This window comes from Anopheles nili, chromosome 3, assembly GCF_943737925.1.
Source record: "Anopheles nili chromosome 3, idAnoNiliSN_F5_01, whole genome shotgun sequence".
In the NCBI taxonomy this organism is placed as follows: Eukaryota; Metazoa; Arthropoda; class Insecta; order Diptera; family Culicidae; genus Anopheles; species Anopheles nili.
Window position 1 is genome coordinate 23540912 of NC_071292.1, and position 16537 is coordinate 23557448.

The 16537-nt window shown below is 45.3% G+C and overlaps 3 protein-coding genes across 3 annotated transcripts; 1 reads left to right on the plus strand and 2 right to left on the minus strand.

Annotated features, from left to right (window-relative positions):
- Positions 1–3840: 3840 nt before the first annotated feature.
- LOC128723921 (iron-sulfur protein NUBPL) lies at positions 3841–4735 on the plus strand (the record flags this gene model as incomplete). Its single annotated transcript, XM_053817686.1, has 2 exons — positions 3841–4139; positions 4210–4735. Coding segments are annotated over exons 1-2 (825 nt in total), but the record flags the coding sequence as incomplete, so codon positions are not given.
- Positions 4736–4746: 11 nt separating this feature from the next.
- Positions 4747–6189, minus strand: LOC128723922 (deoxynucleotidyltransferase terminal-interacting protein 2). Its single transcript, XM_053817687.1, has 3 exons — positions 5991–6189; positions 5633–5928; positions 4747–5130 (listed from the first exon to the last, which is right to left on the minus strand). The coding sequence occupies exons 1-3, from the start codon at positions 6187–6189 to the stop codon at positions 4747–4749; spliced, it is 879 nt and encodes a 292-aa protein (XP_053673662.1).
- A 1302-nt stretch (positions 6190–7491) lies between these two features.
- On the minus strand, positions 7492–13868 carry LOC128727740 (zinc finger protein ZFP2). The gene is made up of 10 exons (XM_053821678.1): positions 13634–13868; positions 11421–11692; positions 11137–11307; positions 10537–11068; positions 10188–10464; positions 9905–10090; positions 9730–9820; positions 9497–9631; positions 9284–9383; positions 7492–9189 (listed from the first exon to the last, which is right to left on the minus strand). Exons 2-10 carry the CDS (start codon positions 11604–11606, stop codon positions 9050–9052), a joined length of 1818 nt encoding a protein of 605 aa, XP_053677653.1. The 5' UTR covers positions 11607–11692; positions 13634–13868; the 3' UTR covers positions 7492–9049.
- Between the last annotated feature and the right edge of the window lie 2669 nt (positions 13869–16537).

Genomic DNA, 16537 nt, shown 5'->3' on the forward strand with positions numbered 1-16537 from the left:
GGCACTCCAAAAAGGATCTTGGGGCACAGGGATATGCCGTTGGCGTGTTAAAGCCATCGCCTTTCTTACACCAATACACACCACCCCTACATCGATATACAACGCCGTAGGACGGGAAAAAGAGAGAAATTTGCCAAATGTCACTTTGTCGTGAGGACGAAAGCCTTAATTGAACACGCCAACACCTGACGATGGCTGCTTGGATGGGGCAAGGGCTCCGTTTATGAATGTTTGCTTTAGGGAACCATTCTCGAGGATAGGCCAGCCCACAGGTCGCATGTTTGATGCTGCGAGCTGCAAGAAAGAGCGTGTCAGCGAAAGCGGCATGGACAGACTAAAGCCAGCTAAATGCCAACTGGGTATAAGAATAGTTTGCCATTTTAGCCAGCGTTAGCATAAGCTGGCCACGAAAAAGGTTCGATGCGCGCACATGCCTTTTGAAAGCGATGTTTTGAGCATTGCTTTTTTGAACTGTCTCGCTCTGAATCGACGGACTTCATTCTGGGCTCGAATACAGCTCGTTCCGCCTACAATTGCTGGAGCATGCTTTTCCTTCAAGATTTTAATGTTTTACCATACAATTTGAATAACAATCAGCTTCGTTGCTTTCGATAATATCGACATCGTTAGCATAAGGTCGAACGCAAGCACGCATACATTCATAATTTAATTGAGATTCCCGCTTGAGCACACAATACATAAAATGGGTTTCCCTGCTCCACTTCCAATCGCGTTTTTTTGTTCCACCCCGCCTCTTCGAGTGTGTGGGATTAGGCGTTTTTGTAAACATTCCCGAGTCCAACGCCCCGTTTGGGATGATGTTTCATTTTTTATTAGTTTTTTTTTATCCTCGCTTTATTTCGCTCTAAACAAACCGTGAATTCTTACCTCGGATCGTTGCGCGAAGCGGCAGAAGTACCTCGCGATAATTAATAATGCAATGCCGACGACGTCAACATTGCCAGCGCACAAGGTGAGGGAGCTATATCCGCGGAAAAACAAGAAGACACTGAAGCCAGACGAAGCAAAAAGGTAACGGTACACACGCTAAACACTTGATCGAACACACGCACCGCACCGTTTTCACCAACCACCCCTTTGGGCGGGTGCAATAAGGGTTGCGCGAGGTGGTTGTGAATTTTCTCCGTTAATGCTTCCTTTTTTGTTGCACTTTTACACAGGCAAGCGCCACTGGGTCGAAACGGAACCAGAATAAGGCGGTGGCGACCAAATGCTCCCCCGTCGACTCAAACACACACACACGTTTTATAAACTTTTTCCGGCAACAGCTCCTGCCGGACCGAGCTTGCACAGATTCTAGCACGATGCACACAGATTCGAGGGACACAACATCGAACGAAGGACACACGCGTTTAGCACACACGATTTTAGGAGCCCCGGAGCATCTGACCCTCTGCGGAGCAGATAACGGCGGCTATATGATGCGAATGACGATGACGATGACTGGTACGAATGCCACTGGCACTGGTTGCGGATGTGGGTCGCTTTACTAGCCGTTTCCGTACGTCGGTTGGGTGAATGCTGCTCAGAGTGCATCCGGTGATCGCACCTTCGGAACAACACCGAACGACGACGAGAAGCTGCCTGCGGCAACAAACAAAAACACTACACTGCCAGAATATGCATTGTTTTCACCTTTTGAAACTCCTACCGTTTTCTTCTTGGCACTCTTCTTCCGCGAGATTAAGCCACGATGCTGCTCGGAGACTCCCTAGAGCCTACTTGAAATAACTTCGTTTCCTGCCCCGTTTCACTGCACCGTTGGCCGGGTGCGTGCGAAGGACCTTTTCTTTTGCTGGGACCGGCTACTACAGGCCTCTTTGGAGCATATTGCTTTGTTCTTCTTAATTATTTCCTCTCTATTGCCCGAGTACACGCCGATCCCATTCGACATCAAGAAGCGCTTTGAACAGCTAGCTTCGACGGGTGGGACACTCAATCCTTGACAGCGAGCGATCTTGACAGTACAGGTGAAAGTCGACATGCTGTCAGTACGGTATCACAAACTTGAGCGTTAATCGTGAATCGTACCGTTTCAAATATTGTAGACAAAATATGTAGATTTTCTTTGCCGCATGAGAAAACTGTTCCACTACTTAGGTCATAAAGTGTTTTTTTTTAGTCAAAAATTAATACAGAAGGGTCCATGGTCCTAGAATCCACATTGAGAACATCCTCGACAGAGAAGGAAAAAGAGGAAATTTTTGTAATAATGCAAAGGTGAGCTTATCTATATTTCTTAACGAAGCTTTAATACACGATTTAGATTCTCCATAATACAGTGAAATGATACAGATATAACGATTACGATAAGTGAGGATATAATGGCTATGAAAGGTTTATCTTATTTTCACGATTATTTCGATAAGTTGTTATTATTTGTTCCTGCTTTATTAACCTTATTTTATTTATGTAGTAATTGAATTAAATTCAATCAATAAAAAGAGCACATCTAAAAAAGTATTTTCCTTTTTGTTAATTCTCTCAAGCAAGCAATGTCGCCAAACTAAAAATCTAACATGGCGGAGATTTCGAATATTCAAAAATTCAGTACAGTTCAGGACAGTTCAGCTAGGCTTTCACCATGAACAACTTTTCACATTGTTTAGGGTTTCTAAATGAGCTGCTTTCAAAATATTTGCTTATCATAAAATTAAATTATAATTTGAATTAGATTACTAAACGCTGAGATGGGACTTAGCACCAACGCCCTTCACGATGGGCCTATAAACGTATGACAGATCCTTTCCCATACTTTTAGTAGCTGTTGAGGAATGCAGACTGCGGTAAGAAGAGAGCAAAAGGATTAAACAATACAACGCACAACTCAAATAATTGTGTTTGAAACCGCTAATGATCAGTTTGTATTCGTTGTGTATTGTGTTTGTTTTAACCGGTGCGTTTGTTGTAGCTTATGAACTAGTATAGCATGGATCAGTCTTTTAATTCATTTCTATTGGTATATTATTCACAGGTTTAAAAGCACCGTAGTAAAAAGATAGTTCCACTACATTGAACTTTTCTACGATCGACTACTGCAAAATTGCACACAAATTGATATCCAATGGGTTACAAAGCTAAACAACAACAACATTCCACCAATTCTATGGTGACTAGGAGCATGACCAAAACGCAGCAGAAAGGAAACATGAAGAGAGTCAGAAAGACTAAATCTAATAAATCCAGCTCTAGAATTACTGCGCAGAAAACCAATCCACAAAATGCTGCAGTTGAACAATCACCTCCAAGTGCTCGTCCTGATCAAGCTCTAGCAGCTGCCAACTCATGTGTACACACATGTCCTGCGATACTCAAAGCGCTCATTGCGGAATTGAAGCTCTTCAATAAGCAATTGGAGAGGATCGAGAAAAAGATCGACTGGTTGAAGAATATAATAGAATGTAGAATGCGATAAGCTTAAAGTTGGTTGCTGAAGCAACCGCTTATAAGAATTAGATCGATGGCAAAGGTGTTAAATTTAAAGTATTAAACTATACGAAAGAGATACTTCAAATAAAAATGCTAGGAACTAGCTAAGGAGATGTTTGGGCACTATTAATGTTCGTTTAGTTGATGTTATTTGTTTGAGGGAGTTTAACGGAAAGATTGAACATTTTGACTCCGCAATTATTTAGCGCGTTCCGCTCTGTGCCGGAATCCAACCCTGTATCAACTGATTTAACGTCAAAAGTGGATGTAAACAATGTAGTCGGAACATTACGAAACTAAAAACCGGTACAGATGCGTTTGAAAGGATTGTTCCTTATGTTTCCTCTAGGACGATATACTAGTTTAAAATGCACCAGGCTAGCAGTGCGAATGTTCGCCTCAAAGCCAGACCAAAGGCAGGCGGAACTTATGGCCAGAAGTTTACCGAAGAGAATGGCACTTCCGGGAGTCCAACACATTGTCGTGGTATCGTCCGGCAAAGGTGGAGTAGGAAAGACGACGACAGCGGTCAACTTGGCCGTCACACTAGCCAGGCACGGGAAAATGGTAGGGCTGTTGGATGGCGATATTTTTGGCCCATCTGTGCCAAGGATGATGAACGTCAGTGAGGCACCGTTGGTGGATGAACGAAACATGATTGTTCCTCTGCTCAATTACGGCGTGAAATGGTACAGATTGTCTGCGAATACGGTAGGGTGTACAACTAAGCAGCGTAGCTAATGTTTTACATATTTACAGTTTATCAATGGGTTTGCTGGTTGATACGGGACCGGTGGTTTGGCGTGGTCCTCTGGTAATGTCCGCAATTCAACGATTGTTGAAGGGAGCAGCGTGGAGCCCTTTGGACATACTTGTTGTAGACACGCCTCCTGGTACAGGTGATGTTCACCTTTCGCTGAGCCAAAATGTATCCATAGACGGGGTGGTGCTGGTCAGCTCCCCACAAGCGGCTGCGCTAGATATTACCAAAAAGGGAGCCGAAATGTATCGCACACTACAGGTTCCTCTGATAGGCTTGGTAGAGAACATGAGCCACGTGGTGTGCGATAAATGCGACAATCAGATAGAATTCGCCGAAAATTTGGTCGAAAGATACGTCAAGGAACTTTCGGTGGATGTGCTTGCACGCATACCGATCGAAAAGGATGTGATGCAGTGCAGCGATGCCGGAACTCCCGTGTGTCTCAAATATCCCGAATCGTTGCTGGCAAAATCGTACGACATGATTGCAACCAAAGTGATAGACTATTTAACGAATAAACAAAAGCGTACAGTTTATTTCTTCTTCTTGTTTTTCTTTTCTCGCTTCATCTTCATCACTGCTTTGTGGTAGGCCTTTTTCTTTTGTCTCTCCAAAGATTCGGCGTACTTGCGTTTGTTGAACTTCTGGAACTCCGCATCAGCCAGCAGCTCGTCAACGAGCGATTTGGACTTCAGTTTCTTTATGCCCCGTTCGTTGAAGTGTTCTACCGGTGAATCCATCACCTTGCCGATTTCGAAGTATTTGGGAAGCTTTCTCTTTTCCAGTCGCTTGAAGGCCAATTTTGGATCCAACACCGATCGCATTTTCATGAGCTGCAATTCGTTTTTCAGCTCGGTAGTGAGCTCCGGGGCCGGCATATCGAACCAATTTTTTCCCTTGGTCTTATTACGTTCAAGCTAAAAGTAATAAGCGTTATACCATGAATTGCTCTCCTGAACACGAAAACGCACTATTAATCAAGCTAAGTTTTTGCAGTCAGATTACTAAAGAAGACATCAATCGGTTCAGGGATCTCATAGAAACTTTACAAGCCCCGTGTCATTCTGGACCCATTGCAGAAGAGCTAGAATGTTGGATCTTGAAAATCGCATTGTTACAATCGCTTTAAACATGGCGATTAATCTGATCCGTCCGATTTCAAAAACGAAATCCCTTCGTTGGAACGGAGAGATCGTTATAGAAATCGCGTTTACTGTCTCATTGGCCTTACGACGGAATGCAAAGCTACAGAATCGAAGCATCGACTTCATTCCGCTAAGATTACAATGAGCGGGCGTGATGAACGCGGGTTGAGTCTAGAAAAGTTGCTAGAGTATCCAAGACACCATTTCAGCTGTCGAATATATCATCAAAACAACGCGTAACTGCATTAATCATGAGATCGTTAAAATGTCTTACTCTGTTAAGCTTTCGAATTGCCTCATCGCTCTTGGCTAAGCGTGCAATATCCTCTTTTTTCTCAATTGCGGGTGTCAAAATGGCACTCTTAAGTTCCTTCTCAACATCCGTGCGACCAAGCTCATCGTTGGGAGCAGTTTTTCGGCGTTTTGATGAATCTTTTGTGCCTTTACGTTGCACCTTCGCCGGAATGCCTCCCGCTGTAATATCCTTTGGACGTAAAACCACTCGCTGGATATCGACATTATCATCTTCATTCAGTATCTGAGAAATGCTTTGTCCAGGAGGTGGTAATCCTGAAGAGCAATTACTTCATAATTAGTTTCATGGTAGAAATATTATTTTGTTTAATCCATACCATCGTAGTCTTCGTCGTCGTCGTCGAGGGCATCATCCTTTTCGACGCTGCCATTTTCTTCTTCTGTGCAACGCGGTGTTTGAACAGGTTCGATACCCTCGTATGTGTTCAGGTATGCTTGAGGTAGCTTTACAACTGGAGCCGGGATTGACGAGTTGGCAAAGTTGTCCCCGGTAGTATCAACGAAGAACAAATCCATCTTTTATACCATAGGTAGCGTATAGGCGGATCTATGTAACAAACGTGCGTATAAATTGAAGGCAACTCTCAACGAGGAAGACACATTTTATGGTGAATCACAGACTTATAATACTAAATTACCGTTTTGTACGCTACGCGTTGTAATAGAATAAGGAAACTCTTCGTAATGTCCTTTAGGTCCAATTTTACGTGACTTTGGGTACAATCGGGTAAACAAAAACGCATTGCCCTTTGACAACATCATAGCATTTTGACAGCATGGTCTGTTGTCAAAATCACCGTTTGAACAAAGCGCGGTTTTTTAAATGAAGAAAAAAATTATAACAGTTGAATGATCAGCTTACAGTAGAAGAGTTCAACGTGTACGAACGTTTATTTTCCAGCAAGTAGTAAAGTTCGAGCCGATTTTCGATGCTTCCAAGGAAGCCTACCCAAATGGATGCCTTGAGGGTTATCAAGGAAAAACAAGGGATTGATGTAGCAAAGTTAATATAAGTATACTTCCGAACATCGGGATCGGGATTACACAGCTTATCAGCTAACGTAATGGACTAAGGCATGAAAGCAGTGTTGAATTTACTCGGAGAAGTATAGAAGGCTATATTCCACTTCTCCGAAAGAAGAAGAAATGTTTGCTTGTTTTATATGCAATTCCACTAAAATAGATACGCGAACCATGTATGGTTTTGTTTATATGACAGTGATCATTATATCTGAACCTATCATAAGCATGTTAGGAAGATCTTCTGCTAGACTTTCGTTAGTCGTTTTAGCTATAATGATTTTATTCTTGCTGGACGAGTAAAATATAACATCAATTATATAACCACCAGGGAATTATTTTTTATACAAGGGTAATGGGATAAACGAAGAATAGATTTGTATTACAGTTAAAGAAGAATGAAACACGAGCTAGCTGAACTGTATGGCGGAGCAGACATTTTAACGGTGGCCAAGACCCGGAGGATACGATGGCTGGAACACCTGATGGGGATGGCGGACCTAAGCCCCACCAGGAAAGCGCTCGCCAGCGACCCGTTCGGCACGAGGCGCAGCGAGATCGTGAAGTAGGACCTGTCGGAGATTGGGCACAGCCAAGGGTGGAGGAGAGCAGCCCTGGACCGCGTTTTCTGGAAAAGGATTGGTGACCTGGCCATGTCAGCACGACGTGCTCAACTATGAGCGAGCCAAGGAAAGAGACAGTTTTATTGTATTGTCATCTTTGTTCCCTTCATTAAGTACAAGGAAAATGGATCAAGTTTGTTGATTTTCTTTAAATTATATATTATCCTTAATCGCTTGTGCTTGCGTTTGTTTCATTATTGAAGTATTGAAATTATTTAATCGTCTTGCCTCCGTTACTCTTGAGTGACAGAAGATCAAGCGAGCATTCTTTTTTACAGTGACAGTATGAGAGAATCGTGCGTGCGTATTCATGACATTTTAGTGTAACATTTAAAAATCTATGTACAGCTCTATGTTGCACTCGGTAGCCCTTTTCCGGCCGCACTGCCGATACATCTAATGGCTGACGATAAGAAGGTAAAGAGATAGCTTGTTTTTAACGTTTTGTTCGACACCACAATCGGGTCTTTACATTTTCATTATATCAAGAACGGATGTCTTTACTATTTTGGCCTACCTTCGATGGTACAACCGTATAGTTACTTCATGTGGTTTGCATACATATATATATAAACATAAAGTAATAAAGATCAGAAGAATCTTGGAAAGACCCTGCTGTTAATTCTAGTAGCACTAGGATTGGACACAGGCGTGGAGACTGATGATTTTAGTTTTGTTCCTGCCTTTAAAATGATTCAGGATGTAGCATAGCTTTCAAGATGTACATATGTAAGAATCGATACACGTTCTAAATAATGTATGAATCGCATTACAAAATAAAAATAATTATAATAACCATATTAGTGGCTAATGCAAATGAAATGCACCTCTACTGCTGTTGTTAAGTTATTCGCTAACATTTAGCTCATTTTGCTTACTATTAAACGGACTTAAACAGAATAATGTTTGTGTTCAAACGTATCGTCATTATTTACAATGCACTGCAACAATGTTTGAAATCTGGCTGAATCCTTCGATAGTTTATCAGCGCTTGTAGTAATTTCTTCAACATTTCTTTTTGTATATTGTACCTTAGAAAAGAAGCTTCAAACTGCGCAAACTGATACTCCAACCTAGTTCGAGCATCGAGCAGTGCAGCATCGAAGATCGTAATACATGCTTAGATTTACGGTTCGTGTCTTAAAACAAGGTTGCCAGGGTCCGGGTAACTTCCGGACAAACGTGATACTGGGTTAATTAAAGTGAAAGGGCTTAACTGTGCCCCAAATAATGAATTCTACCGCCACGATGCTATTGTTGCGTGTTGTTGAGCTGGAACAGTAGTAACAAGGTCTTATCATCATACGGGTTAATTTCGGGACAGGGAAGCGCGAAATTAGTGTCCCATTGTGATAGTGATTTGAATCTTTGCTCCATCACTTCATGTACGCCCGATGACTTCTTAGCTCATACTTCGTCTCGCTGCAAAATGAGCCGGGTTTAACTCTTAATGTTGCTGCGCACATGGATTTGAACCACATCCAACAGTCAACTGCACTAATTATGTTACTACAAAATATTCCTACAGCATTCAATCTGCATCCTTAGAAACGCTCCGTTTGCCGTTTCTCACACTCCAAATGCAGCCATATTCAACTTAACTATAACTCATTTTAACTCGTATTGTTCATTTTAAGCCCTCGAAACCAGCACCATTCCATTTATGGATGAGGCGGTTGTCTGACTTGCTGGATGCGATAATTTCGACTGCGTTTCCCAGTCTGAGAACGTTTCTACATGCCGGTAATGATGACTTCACGTGGTTTTTCTTCCATTTCAATAATCTCCTCCTTGTGTACAACTTGCTGTGTGACGACTTGTTGCGTTCCCTGCTGCTGTTGCTGTTGGTTCTGGTGCAGTGGCGTGGTTTGTCCTGCGGAACAAAATTAGCGTCCAAAAGGGAAGCATATCATTAGAGTGACCGTCAATAAAGGAACGCGACTGACAGGATAGTTCGAAGCACATACCGTATTTCTCGTGGATTCCGCGATGCCTTTTCAGAGCAAAACGGTCGGCGAATGCGGCCGAGCATATGTCACACTTGAATGGTTTCAAACCGGAGTGTACCTGCGACAAATAGTAAAGCGTGTATGAGTAACAACCACGATAGTCAAACCGCCAGTGCGAAAGAGGGAAAGAAAATGGAAAATCCATTTCATTTGATGCAATGCGCCCATTACCTTTTCGTGATTTTTCAAATGAGCCGCCTGACTGAACGCGGACTGGCAACGGTTACATTTGTACGGCTTTTCACCAGTATGGATGCGCCGGTGGTTCCATAGCGTGGCATGACGCGCAAATCCTTTGTCACAGACCTGCCCAAAAAAGTCCGTGAGAGAGTAAGATTGTTAATTTACATCGTGGGTAAACAAATCATGGAACACGCATAAGTCCGGTGGTCACGAACACTTACCTCGCAAACGTAAGGTTTTTCTCCGCTGTGAGTTCGCTCGTGATTCTTCAAATGTGGGGACTGCGAGAACTGCATGCCGCAAGTTCCGCATCTTTAATGTTGCACAAAGAAAAAGAGTATCGTTTTAATCAGCACATGTGCCTTTAACCTCCTTCATCTTCGTCCTTCGACTTACTTGTAAGGCTTTTCGCCTGTGTGGATGCGCATATGGTTCTTTAGATAAACGGCCTTCGCAAACGCTATCCCGCAGACGTTACACTTGTAGTTCTTTTCGCCCGTGTGCAGCTTCTTGTGTGACCAGAGGCTGGAGTATCTCGAGAACCGCCCTCCGCATGTGTTGCACGTAAATGGTTTTTCGGGCCTAAAACGATACAAACCGTTAGTAGGCACGGTCGGCACTGGGCAACCCGGTAACGGGGGTCAGCCGTTGATACAACGACCGAAAAAGGAATACCCACTGCTGATGGATTTGCGATTGGTGCATGTGCTTCTTCTGGCCACCAACTATAATTACACCAGAACCGTTACATTTGTTACATTTTGTGACAGTTGCTAAATTACGTTTTTTAACCGGATGCGCATTCTGCTGCGGCACGAGCTGGGCGTGTTCGGCTTTGATCGGGTGCATCTGCCCGGGCATCAGCGAGTCCATCGAAGAGTTGCTGTTAGAGGCGTTCGGAATTTCACCGATTTCGAACTTGATATCACCGTCCGGGGCGACAAAGATTTGCGTTGCTAAATGAGGCACAATAAACGAAACAATTGTATTAGGACATTTCCACCACTAAACGTCCACGTGAAACTTACTTCTGGCTACCGTCTGGGTACCGTCGTTGCTAATGCATGTCTCGCAGCGGATCAGCTTCGGACCCTTCCGCTTCGGGTTGTTGTGAATTGGCCCATTGCAGGAGATGCACTTCTGCGATTTGTCCGCTTTTGTCGTGTGTGTGGCAACTTGCTGTTGTTGTTGTTGCTGCTGTTGTTGAGCTTGCTGCTGTTGGGCTTGCTGCTGCTGCGCTTGTGCTTGCGCCTGTGCCTGCGCCTGCTGCTGTTGCTGCTGGGCGGCCTGAGCATCCTGAGCATGCTGCAATTGCTGTTGTTGCGGGGCCGGATCGAGTGCCTCGGTGGCAACGATCTGGATCTGGCCCAGGTTCTGTCCGGTCTCGGAGATGAGGTTTTGTGCCTGCACCAAATTTTGGGCCTGCGTCACCACCGTGATGGCATCCGATGTCGTTTCCCCATCCTGGTTGTGGGTACGCTTGTGATGGTTCAGCAGCGTCAGATGGTTGAACATCAATCCGCACACATCGCACTTGAAGCTGATGTTGGATATGGTATTCTGTGGATGGAGCAATGCACAAGACGCTATTTAGAACCGGTTCGAACCCGACACCACTCTGTACGTACGGTGATGGGCTTGTTCACGACGAGCTGCCGTCCATCGACTGTAATTCCGGTCACCCCGTTCGGTATCGGCATCTGGTTGACCAGGGCACAGTTCGCATACCCGAAGGGCTGCAGATACTGGACCGTTTTCGTGTCATCGGACAGCTGCGCCAGGTTCACCGTGCTCAACGCCTGCAATGTGGTCGAACAGATCGCCGGAAAAGACAAGAGAAAAGGTTCGTTAGATCACCCGATCGTCGCGTGGGATTGGAAATATGCTATGCCAACCGCCAGTGACGGTTTACCTGGGACGTTGGCGTTAGCTTTTGTATCATATTCACATTGGCGTAGAACGTTGAGAACTCCGGCGCCTGCTGGTTCGTCTTTTGGCCCTCCAGTTTGTTGCCTTTGTTGATGTCGGTGGTCGTGGTTTGGTACTGTATGCCGATTGGTGTGCCCGTCGCCGTTTGGATGTTGTTTGTAGTGAACATTCTTTTAGTTCGCGTTGCGTTGATAACTCTACACTCGTCTGTCCGGCGTAGATGGCGCAAGCATAATTTCCGTTAGCACAGTCAACCTGCAAGAGGAGGGTATATTGTTAATTGGCTGTCTAAAATGGCTTGTCAAGCAGACAAGCGGGAAGCGGGAATAGCTCGCATGACACTTTTCTCCCGCAAAATGTTTAGCTATTCCGTATCCCTTCCATCTGTATTATAAACCACGTTCCCAATTTGACACTAGTCCTTTACGCGCGAAACACGTTTCAAGGATTTGGCGCGCAACGGAAGCGTAACTTTAGTTTCTAATGCGACCCTACAGATAGCTTGTAGTAATTCTCACAGAGATATTTAACTAATTCCAACTACAGTACTCCAAACACAGAACGTTGCTTTAGACGTATCCTTTGGGGTCGATGAAAACAATTCGCAAACACGTTAACTTTAATCCAAAACGAACAACCAAAAGCAGCATCACATCACTGCGTCCTTTCATTCCTACGCATTGGCATCCTTTCGAGAGATGGTCACCAAAAAAACGTAAATAAACCGCGCAAACGAGCGAGAGATGGCACTTTTGGGTCACAACGCCAGGCTATATGCTAGAGCGCATTCTTTAAGGGCCCTTTTCTGTCTTAGAAAGAGAAGGAGTCCTCCAACCGACGCTCTCACAAAGCACCTCGAAAAGGATGGCACAGAGGGAGATCTCGGTCTCGATCCGCCTTGTCTGGTTCAACTCTAGAGCGGAGAAACTGCTCGCTCGAAAAGCCAGCATTCACCGTTCGTTGTCGCGGTCATCCCCCTCACAATGTAACACCACCGCTAGCACCTACCCGTGCCTATCAACGCATAACGCCACGAAAAAGAGAGCAACGGCGGCGCACGCGTGAGAGAGCCTACCTCTAGCCTACTTTGTCGGAATAGGTGTGTGCGAGACGAGATGAGACGAGCGTCATCGCACACGCACACCATGGCAAGCGCGCGCGTTGGTCTCGCTTGCGGCTTGTTGTATTCGTTCCTTCCCTTTTCTTTGTAAAATTTCTTTTTCTCCGAAGGAGACAAAAGTAGAACGCGCTGAAATTGATCGAGCGAAAATATATATTTCACTCGACAATCGAGGAAAGCGCGACGATGACAGCGACGTGAGTAAGGGGGCAAGCGCGCGCGCGCTCCTACCGAAAGGGATGACAGGCGCGTTCATTTACTGCAAAGGCCCGTCGTTTGTTCCATATGCGACACAAATGCACCCACTGCCCACCATTAGAAGGATGCGCGCTAGCGTGCAGTGCCCACCGTTGCACTCTGCATTTAGCCACGGGCACAGTTTTCACGGGCGCTTTGTGCGAATAACGGATTACCGAACCTGCGCCTGGCGTGTGCCAAGCCACGGCTACGCGGAGAGGGTGCAACGAAAAGCGACCACTTACTGTGTGCACTTGCGTGCCCGTGGATTCGGACGCGAGAAACTGCAAGTACGCGATTTTCGTCACCGAAAAGCTTCGATGCACACACGATGCGCTTTCCAAACTACGAATTCTTTCCACTTCCGTTCACGGCGAGCGCGCGTTCGCGGCCATTTGCTAACTCACTCTCGCTCTTTGCCGCAAACGGCACGTACACCACCAAACGCGCTGCCTCTCTCGTTCGTGTATGCGTGCGTCTCTCTCACTTTGCGTGCACTCTCAGCGTACGCGCGCGCCGCATCATCACCAGCCTGCCGCCACTACATCACCCGGAATATACGGGGGTTAAAATCGTCGTGACGAAATATTCCTTTTCCCCGACGGCAGTCCCTGTGCCCTTGCGGCGATGTCTGTGCCCTTCCCGTAGCCGTGTAAGCGAAAGAAAATCAACCAAACTAGCGCAATTGCCGGGACCGCGCGCGCGTTGGGCCAAATCGACGCGGTGGCTGTGGATCGATTTTTGCCCGCAATTTATTGGCCTCGGCGAGCGGCTCTACCTCTGCCTGCCTTGTGACCCACAAGCTGGCGGGTGCGTCAAGCGTGCCTTCGGAGCCGTACCTTGGTTTTGCAGGGCAGTCCCGCAGGAGTTTTCACGTCGCGGTTTTCCGTTCTCCCGTAGCGGTCAAAACAAATCACAAATTCCTAGCCGACCAACAACACGCTCAAGTGCGTCCCGTTCTGATTTCGTCGTCCGTTTCGCGGGCCGCACAGCGTCTTTTGTCTCACTTTAATATGGCGGTCACTCACTCGAAGGTTTCACACTGCACGGAAAAGAAGCACGACGAGAAAGCGCCTAAGTCAGCACACATGAAAGGGAAAAAGTCGTTTGTTCCGTTCGGCCACGGTCACCGTGCCCGTAGGCTGCCCGCGCGAGAGAGTGAGCATGAAAAATTGTGCGCTCTCTCGCGCTCAGCCGCGTAGTCCGTTGGCGAGCGTGTGAGCAAGCGGGAGGTCCGATGTGCCGAGTGGCTTGGTGTAGGTGCGATCTACGCAGCAAGCGGGCAAGCGCGAGAGCGAGCGAGCGAGCGTACGAGAATGGCTGAGCAGCGAAAAGTGAACGGGACATTCTCTCTCTCTTTTTTTGGGCCACGATCATGGCCTCACGGGGTTGCGAACTGTCAGCTGCATTTCAAGCGATTTCAATTTGAACCGTTAACGTAACAAACAAGACGCTGTGAAAATTGTAAAATTCAACGATTTTATGCTTGAAACTACGTAATTCAATAGGATTTCTGTTGCCTTGAAACATATCCTCATGGTGATGAAACATGTAATAACAGGAACTTGTCAATGATGGGTTTAATTAAACATATTAATAGCCCTTAACGAACACCTGTTTGACGTTTATGTTGTGTCCCAAATAATCTAGAGCAAATTTAGTTGATTTTGAATTCTCTTTTCGGCGCTTTTCTTAATTTTGTAAGGTTTTATATTGTAGAGAGTTATAACACACTCGGAAAATAAAATAAACTAATAATTGATTGAAAATGTGAAGTATTTCAATGAGAACCAAGGAACAATTTCGGAAAGAATTTCGCTCTCGAAATATCCCTTTGACAGTTGATTCTACTGTCGGATAATATTTATTTGAATTTATCTTAGAATTTAGTAAAAATATGAACAAATACAAAACATGCTTTGAAACTTGTAAAACACAGAGGCAGTGTGATGATGGCTGAGCGAAAAATAAAGAAATTACGGGAAAGCTTGATACAGGGATGCTGCATGCATGCGTTACTTTAGGTTTAGATTTTGATTGCGCAAATAATGCAATAATAATATATGATTCATAACATTTTTTAACAATACGACCAATAAATATGATAGGATTATTTGGTCGATTCATTAATTCAGTAATTTCGAAGGGAATGAACGTTCGCGATCTTCAGGATACGTTAAACGGCTATGCATTCATAAGCTATAGTAGCGCCATCTGTCGTATTTCACAAAATTTAAATCATGTTGGGCCAAGGGCACATATTTAAATTAAATTATAATTTTAATATGACAAAAAATAGTTAAGTATTACAGCAGTTGTGTTAAGTATTCAGGCAAATAAATTTCTGAATATTATTGTAAATGAATAATGAGTTTTTGTTAACAATAGCTACAACACTTGAAATTTGTTTGAAATTTAATGCAAACCAATGAGTAACAAAGATCATCTCTTAGAAATAGAACAGAAATAATAACATATGAGGATGGAAGTATATTACCGTTCTTTATCGATCTCTTCCAACCTTTAGAATAGCTAACAATGAAACTCTACCGATCTGCGTCAATGCGAGCGCTCGCACAAGGAACCCCTTGTTTGAATCGATCGTTTTTACCGATCATTCCCACTGGTCTTGAACGATTCCATAACAGTACACAGCTGTTGATTGAATGCACACAATTCACCGAACCGAAACGGGATCCGAAAGCTAATCAAACTTTGATCAGGCTCTCTTTCTTTGCGATGAAAAATATACCCATCAAAGTCTAGCACAGACTAGAGCCTCCCGCGAGCCTAATCCATGCATGTTGCTCACAAACGACGATCGCGATCTTGGCTGGGAGTTTGCGAGCTGCCGCTGCCCCGTTTTTCAGGCTTCTCGATCTTTAGCCATTCTCTTTCGCTCGCCGTGCCTAAACTTTCCCGTTCTCACGAGACTTCGCGGCTGGTTGGGGAGAAGTTTTAGCCTTCCACCAACACAGCGAGCCACCCGAAAACCTGCTGCTCCCAACCCAACTCTCAATTCAACCCCCTTCTTCGCATCCTGTAGATCCTCCATAAAAGCCCACCATCGCACCCCCAACGTGCAAGGAGCCCCGCTGGTGGTGCCGTAACGGCCTCCTGTCGCCAGGCGTCGCGTGATCGTGCCTGTCCTGTGGAATGCAGGCCAACAACGGCCAGAGCCGCAGCACCGGTGAAAGAAAAGGAGCAAATTTACGATCTCAGTCAAGCCCCGTGGTGTTGTTGCTGCTGTTGCTGATGTTGATGTTGCGTTGCCTCAGTCGGCCCGAGTGAGTGAGACGGTCATACCGCGTACGCATTCGCTCGTAACCGTCTGCGCTGGCGTCTTCGATCCAGCGAGCCGTTCTCGCGCATTCGCCTCTCGACAGTCGAGGCGTTTTATGCTCTCGTGTGTAGTAGCGCGCTGCTCACCGCTAGGGCTGCTGTGGTCGGTTGTCGACGGAAGCGTTACGGTGTATTATTTTATTTTTCTCCCACCGGTTCGGTTTGGTCGGGTTCGTCGCTTATTTGCCGTGTGTTGAAGTCTTTTGTACCAAATGCGCGGGGTCTGTCCGTTGATCGCTTGCGTGCGTTTGTAAGAACTTTCTGGCGATCGTCTGAAGTGTGTTCCCCGTTCCCGTGCAGTCGTGGTGTTCTGTAGTCGTAGAAGGCGCGCTTTGCAGTCTGTCGTATTGCCTGGCGCGAGTGGTTTTGTTTAACTGTAATACCTCCCATTTGGGGGGTCA